The 7,453-nt window shown below is 39.7% G+C and overlaps 1 protein-coding gene across 1 annotated transcript; it reads left to right on the plus strand.

Moving 5' to 3' along the window:
* Positions 1-3,976: 3,976 nt before the first annotated feature.
* On the plus strand, positions 3,977-4,924 carry LOC101662221 (olfactory receptor 51H1-like). The gene has a single exon (XM_004717521.1). The coding sequence runs from the start codon at positions 3,977-3,979 to the stop codon at positions 4,922-4,924; it is 948 nt and encodes a 315-aa protein (XP_004717578.1).
* The last annotated feature ends 2,529 nt before the right edge of the window (positions 4,925-7,453 follow it).

Consider the following 7,453-nt stretch of genomic DNA (forward strand, 5'->3'; position numbering starts at 1 on the left):
CTCTACCAATTATGATCTCAAACAAGATGCCTCAAAAATAATTGGCTCCTTGTTGGTCACCTCTAATAAATCTGGTGATGCCATCCACCAAAATGTTCTATCTTGTTCTCCAACATTGAGTGAAAAATTGTCTCTCCTGCCCCAGATTAAGGACCTGCAAATCAGGTGACAAAAGAGATAGATGATACTAATATAGGGCTAGCCATTGATAGAGTAAATGCATCTATACCATATGTGTAAATACTCATAGGCAATGTTTTAAACACTAATTTGGGGGAAGAGGTAGATAGATCTCCTTTCTTCAGAAGAAAGGAAAATGTAAGTTGAAGTGTTGAATGAAGAAGAAACAATCTGAAAGATGAGAAAGGTGTTTGTGATTTGTATGGAATACCTCAGAGGCACTATTTAACATTGCTCGTGGGAATTTCCCAGAGAAGGTGAGAAATCTTTGGAGGATGACGATGGTTCCAGACACCACTAGAGTTTTAAGACATCTTCATAAATTCTCTGCACCTGTGTCTCAGGTTAGGAAAGAAGGCCAAATTCGTTCCCAGCTGGCGTCGGGGGTTGAGGCAGGTAATTAATCTATATAAATGTACATGTTCTCAAAATAACAAGCTTTGAATATGATCATTAAGTTGTGTATTATTCCATGAATTCTCACAGAAATTATTTCAAGGGAGACCAATAGGGAAGATAAGAAAAGAGATTAAGATTCAGGTGGTGGATAGGAGGAGGCCCGGTGGTGTAATGGTTAACAGTGGACTCCAACCTGAACAGGAGGCAGGTCCTAGTCAACTGCAGCTCCATGGGAGAGAGACGGGGCCTTCTATTCTCAGTTACATCTTGGGAACCCACAGGGGCCACTATGACTTAGCACCGACTCCATAGCAGTGGATTATTTAGGTATTATTACAAATAAAAGAAGGCAGACACTATGTGAGGGATTGCAGGAGCAGGAAATAGAGACGAGCTTGAAATATAACTGATGATAGAATTAGGACATAATAAAATGGGGAGAGAGTAAAAATTGTGTGTTAGGGGCATGAAGAGAAGACGCGTGATGAATAAAGAGCTGATGGCAACCAACAGGAGGATGGTTTAAACATGTTCTGCTGAAGAAAACAGAGTTAAAGACATTCAGAAGTTAAGGGAAATAGAATAATGAGCTACTTACTTAGAGCGACAATGCTCCTGCAGGCTCTGGGAGTTAGAGAGCATGAAAAGCATCTACAAAGGGAATCAGCCAATTGAGATTTCCCAGTGAAACCCACAAGAATTCCTTGATGTGAAAAGTTATCAAGCCCAAGTTAATTGAAGGACTATCATTTATAAATCCTTTAAAGTATTCATATAATGAAGCTCTTCTCTCAAAACACAGCCAGAGGAGGGGCCCGACAGCTAGAGTACTCTCTTTAAATCTAAGCATTGTGTCTCCTTTAAGGAGAGTCCTAGAGTTTTTTTTGCAAGACATAACATTTGTAAGTGACCTACTCTATTTTCAAGAAGGTATGTTTACCTAAGAAATCAAATTTTGTCATGTTACTATTTTATAGTCACCTTTCCAAGCAGCACCTATACATCCTATAACAGATAAACCGAAGGCAGACAGGTGAGAAAGCCTAGCTGGTCATGTGCACTTCTTCCTTCTTTATCGATGACTGCATGGTTTCCAGACATACTATCTCTTGAGATTATTTTATTATTATTATTATTATTATTATTATTATTATTATTTCTGACAACAGGTATGTAGATGAGGAAAAAAATGCCTGGCCATTCTCAAAGACTAGATATAGATGATATAGATATCGACATAGACATAGATATAGATAGATACATCTATATAGAGAGATATAGATATATATTTAGAGGTTCTCAAAATAACAAGCTTTGTATAGGAGAGTTAATTTAATTACATAGTCTTTGAGAAGGACCACATATAAAACAACCTGGACCCTTTTAGAAAGACAGAATAATTTTTCATGTGGCTCATAATTTTCACCCTGTATCCATAGGACATAGAAAGATATGAAGGTTTTCAAGACTTCTGGAAAGTAAGAATGCAACCATTGACATTTATTTAATCATTGATTTACTATTCATTCAACACATAGAACTTACTGCCATCAAATCAATTCCAACCCATAATGACCCAGAAAAACAGATTATAATGGTCCTTTGGATTTACAAGACGAAATATTTACAGGAACAAACAGCCTTGTTTTTCTCATCAGTTTGAACTACTGACCTTGTAGTTAGCAGTTTAATGGACAACACACTACATGACCAGACTTCCTCTCACATATATGTGAAACCTAACATATGTCTGGTGTGTGATCTGTGAGATGGTAAGATAAGTGTGCATTTCCATCAAAGAGTTTAACTTCTAATATGAGAGATAAAAACCAAATACCTGTGTGCTATTTGAGGAGTTTGCCCCTTTTTAAAAATGCAAACCAGCATACTAGGAAGACATATGCTCTTAAAGGCATTTGGGGCAGGTTTACTTGGAAGGATAAACAAGCTTTAGTGAGAACAAGATAAGAAATACAAAGAGTAGAGACATGTGTAAGACAGTAGAAATAGTACATGTGGAAATTCTATATAAGGAAGTCCAAAATGGGTGAACTTCTTAGTGAGGTCCAGGATATTCAAATGTACAGATGTAGCTATATTAAAGAGAACAGACAGAATGAGCAGTATGCTTTGATGACCCAGATGTGAAGTGCTGACTGACTTTTACAAAACCATAAAAGCCAAAATAAGAATTTGCAATCGTGTTGTAAGTGCAGCAGAAGCCCTCAAAAGACTTCAGATTGGAGGTTCTCAACCTGTGGGTTGTGACCCCTTTGGGAGTCAAATGACCATTTCACAGGAGTCATCTGACTCATAACAGTAGCAAAATGACAGTGATGAAGTGGCAATGAAAACAATTTTATGGTTGGAGGGGTCACCACTACATGAGGAACTGTATTAAAGGGTCGTGGCATTAGGAAGGTTGAGAACCACTGCTTTAGACTGAGATAAATAAATCAAGTTTCTGCTTTTAAAATTTACTCTAAATTAAAAATTAATAATACACCGAAAGTTTTCACTAGTGGAATGAGGAAAATCAGATAAGCTATATTATATATTGACTATAGGTGTTGAAAAAAAGAAAACATTTTTGAGTGAATTTGGCAATTGGTTACGTTTGATGATAAAAAACATTTCATGAGGGTTTCTTTCTCTTATAGTCCCAGAATAAAAATTCCATAAGTGACTGTCATCTCATATCTTATTTATGGTTGTTTCCAGGCCAATAACTTGTAGTCTCTGCTCTTGAGCACATTAAAATAAGTCTAAGAAATGTTTAAATCATTGGACATTATGTAGAGAAGATACTAATTTGAGCAACTTTTGAAAATAATGTATATTTGTAGTTATTGGCCATTGGAAATAAAATGGGAAGGGTGTCCATATTGTGGGAGGTCTTATCTATTTGTGCACACATGCATGAATATATCTGGATATGGATTTGTTGTGTCAGTAAATTATATGTAGGATTGTGTATGTGTTCATGTGTGGGTGTCTGTGTTTTGGATGTTAATATTGAAAAGTTTTTGATCTTTAATATATTAGAAAAATGTTCTATTTCATTAAATATTTTAAAGTTGCTAGTGAAACACTAAATATTAAAGATTGTGGAAGATGTGGAGTCCCAAATTATTATCTGATTACATGATATTTGTTCTTATCTCTATTTTACAGATAGTAAAATTAAATTTTAGGGGTCAAATATCATTGCATGACATTGGCTGGGTAGCAATAAACCACAGTGTATAAAAGACTCCTAGATCCTGTTTTCAATATGGATTTCCCTGTGCTGATCAAGTATGAAATTAATGAGTATTTGACCCCCTCATATGAGAATGTATTTCAATTTAGGAGCTGTGAAAGAGCCCTGCCTCACCCAAAATGTGAGCACACCAGGATGGATTTTAACATATCATATACCAACCACCAGAGTTTCATTCTGACAGGCATCCCAGGGATGCCAGAGAAAAACCCATGGATGGCGTTCCCTCTGGGGCTTCTCTACACACTAACTCTCCTGGGAAATGGCACTATCCTGGCTGTTGTCAAGGTGGATCAGAGTCTCCATGAACCCATGTACTACTTCCTCTCCATCCTGGCACTGACTGATCTGAGTCTCTCCATGTCTACACTGCCCACTATGCTCAGCATCTTCTGGTTTAATACTCCTGAGATTGCCTTCGATGCATGCATCACACAGATGTTCTTCATCCATGGATTAGGAGGGGTAGAGTCAGGAGTACTCGTGTCCATGGCCTTCGACAGATTCGTAGCCATCCGAGACCCACTGCGCTATGCTTCCATCCTCACCCATGGAGTCATTGGCAAGATTGGAATAGCTGTCATCACCAGATCGGTTTGTCTTGTTTTCCCTCTGCCCTTCCTTATAAAGCGGCTACCATTCTGTCGCTCCAATGTCCTGTCTCATTCTTACTGTCTCCACCAAGATGCCATGAGACTAGCCTGTGCCAGCACACAAGTCAATAGCCTTTATGGCCTCTGTATTGTAGTCTTCACTTTGGGGCTGGATGCCCTCATCATACTGTTTTCCTACACGCCCATCCTCAAGACCGTGCTGGGCACTGCTTCCAGAGCTGAAAGGCTCAAAGCCCTCAACACCTGCCTCTCTCACATCTGTGCTGTGCTTCTCTTCTATGTTCCTCTCATTGGTGTCACCATGGTTCACAGATTTGGGAAGCATTTGTCACCTGCAGTGCGCACACTGATGGCCAATATCTATCTGCTACTACCCCCAGTACTTAATCCCATTATTTACAGTATGAAGACTAAGCAGATACAGAGACGGATCATCCAAGTGTTCCAGCGGAGAAAGAATAGAGTCTAGTGGACTGAAAACACGTACAAATATAAGAGAAAGTGAAAGCTAGCAACTGGGAGACTTAAAGGGAATCTTGGTGGTTCAGAGGTGGTGCATGGCTTCTTCTACTAACCAAAAGGTGGCTGGTTTGAACCCACCAATTGATTCTTGACAGAAAGACATGGAAGTCTATTTAAGCAAGCATTTTACATCCTTTGATCCTCTGTGGACATTTCTACTCTCTTCTAAAAGTCACTGTGAGTGGTTATCAACTCAAAGCCATGAGGATAGGTCTCTGGTTCAGAAGTTTAATTTTTTTTCAGTAGTAACTCAAAACCCATTGCCACTGAGTCAATTCCAACTCCTTGCATCCCTAGTTAACAGAGTGGAGCTGTCCCTTTGTGTTTCTGCATTTGCAAGTTGTACTGCAGCTGGAAGCGTCATCTCTCTCCCTTGGAGAAGGTGGTGGCTTCAAACTCTTACTTGATCTTGTGTTCAGCATATCACCCCAGAACACACTACATGACCAGGGCTCTTTTCAGCACATATTTAAAAAGTGCTACCATTGAGTCAATGCTGACTTACAGCGACCACCAGTGGGCTTCCAAGACTGTAACATTTCAGGAATAGAAAGCCCAGTCTTTCTCGGAGGAATTGCTGGTAATTTCCACTGCCAACCATGGGGTCGCAGCCTGACACGTAACCACTAGACCAGCGGGTTCCTTAGTGGGCTTAAATTATGCATGTCTACTAAAGGGGAGGTTCACTAAAGGGGAGGTTCGGGGAACATTTGAAGGTGACAAATCAACAAAGATCATTTGTGTTCTATATATAGTCTCTGTTTGGGAATCTATACATCCCAAATCCAAAAGATTTACTTAACATTATACTTCTTTCTTCTTCTTTAAAGTGATAAGTAAACATCAATGAAGGCATAAATTATCATCTATTAATCTTTTAATATTTATAAGTATGTTTTAAGAAATCTTAAGTAATATATTTTTTAGCCATAAATTAGTATTAGCCATAAAATAGTAATTGAATCAAGAAGTATTGCAATTGCTCTGTAACATTATTGAAGGATGGGGCTTCTGAGATTTTTCTTAAAATAACAGAAAGAAAACTGTTATGAGATCAAATACAACTTTATGTTCCGGAGGTTATTGGATGAATAGTGCATTTCATGAACTTAAAGCTAGTACATATACTAGCCTTTTCATTGAAGTGATATCACCATTTTTTTTAAATCAATTTATTGGGGCTCATACAATTCATCACAATACATAGATCAATTGTGTAAAGCATATCTATACATTTGTTGCCCTCATCATTCCCAAAATTCGCTTTCCTCTTGGGTTCCCGGAATCAGCTCATTTTCCTTTTTCCCCCCCCCCCTCCCTTTCTCCTCCCCCCCTCCCCCATACACCCTTGATAATTTATAAATTATTGTTATATCTTATATTACACTGCCAAGCGTCTCCCTTCACCTATCCCTCTTCCCTGAAAATCCTTATTATATTTTCTTTCCCTATAGGCTCATTGTCTCTGGGTTTCATTTACAGAAAAACAAAGAAACAAATGATACCTCTCAAGAGGGTAAGCCCCAATGGCAATGAACCCCTGAGAAATACCCCAAGATAAACAAGTATAAGCAGAATATAACAGAATGACCATCACTAGATTTCCAGAATAATACGTGTCTTAATATAGCATACAGGGTGTAGATGTATCAAGACCTTGTTAGTCCGCCAAACACCAGTACACCGCTCTTCGTACAGCTGTCTTCTTCTTCCTCAGTCAGCATGTGTTTTCTGGCTTAAGTCCTGGGGTAAAGTACAGTTCACCCAGTGGACTTCCCATATGGGGAGGGTCTCAACAACGCAGTCTCTGGAACATGCCATATGCCCTGAAAATCCAAGATTCAGTGTCCCAGCATTCTACAGCACTCAGTCTGGGTTCCCAGGATACCTAGGTCGATTCTGCCCACCTGCTGCAAGCCACTGAAGACTCTTCCTACCTAATGTTCCCAGAGCATCATCAATCTCTTCCCCCACCCAACCTGTAGGACAGCCTTCCCTCCTTCCCCTCCCCCTCAACAGATATGCCCTATGTTCTCCCAAACTTGGCTGTTCCCTCTCCTCTCTCCTAAGCTGCCACTCCAATCACTGAGCCTCATCACTTTGTCAGGGCTGCCTCCCTCTCCAGGGTACTAAACCAGATCCAGATGGCAACCAGTCAGGAGACAGCATCCCTCCCTCCTCTCCCCAACCGTTTGATGCCCGCAGTTGTGAGGTGCCCTCTAGCCAAGTGACTTAAACTAACTATACTTAACTGGAGTGGATGATGGGTGGTCATTGGCACTGGTACAGCTCTTGACCAGGCTGTTTGGTCTCCCAGAAGAAGACTGGATGCCCTCAAAGCTTGATCTTGGGCCCATTCTGCTGCTTGTTCCTACCGCAGTGGACCCACACTGTATTTGTCCTTTTTTGCATGACTAACTTCACTTAGTATAAGTAATATCTTCAAGATCCCTCAATGAGTTGATATGTTTCATGG

This window comes from Echinops telfairi, unplaced genomic scaffold (genome assembly GCF_000313985.2).
Source record: "Echinops telfairi isolate 266 unplaced genomic scaffold, ASM31398v2 ScPeMD7_41;HRSCAF=154, whole genome shotgun sequence".
Lineage (NCBI taxonomy): Eukaryota > Metazoa > Chordata > Mammalia > Afrosoricida > Tenrecidae > Echinops > Echinops telfairi.

Excerpts from the sequence above, each read along its gene's own strand:
- LOC101662221 (XM_004717521.1), top strand. The coding sequence starts at position 3,977 with ATGGATTTTAACATATCATATACCAACCACCAGAGTTTCATTCTGACA.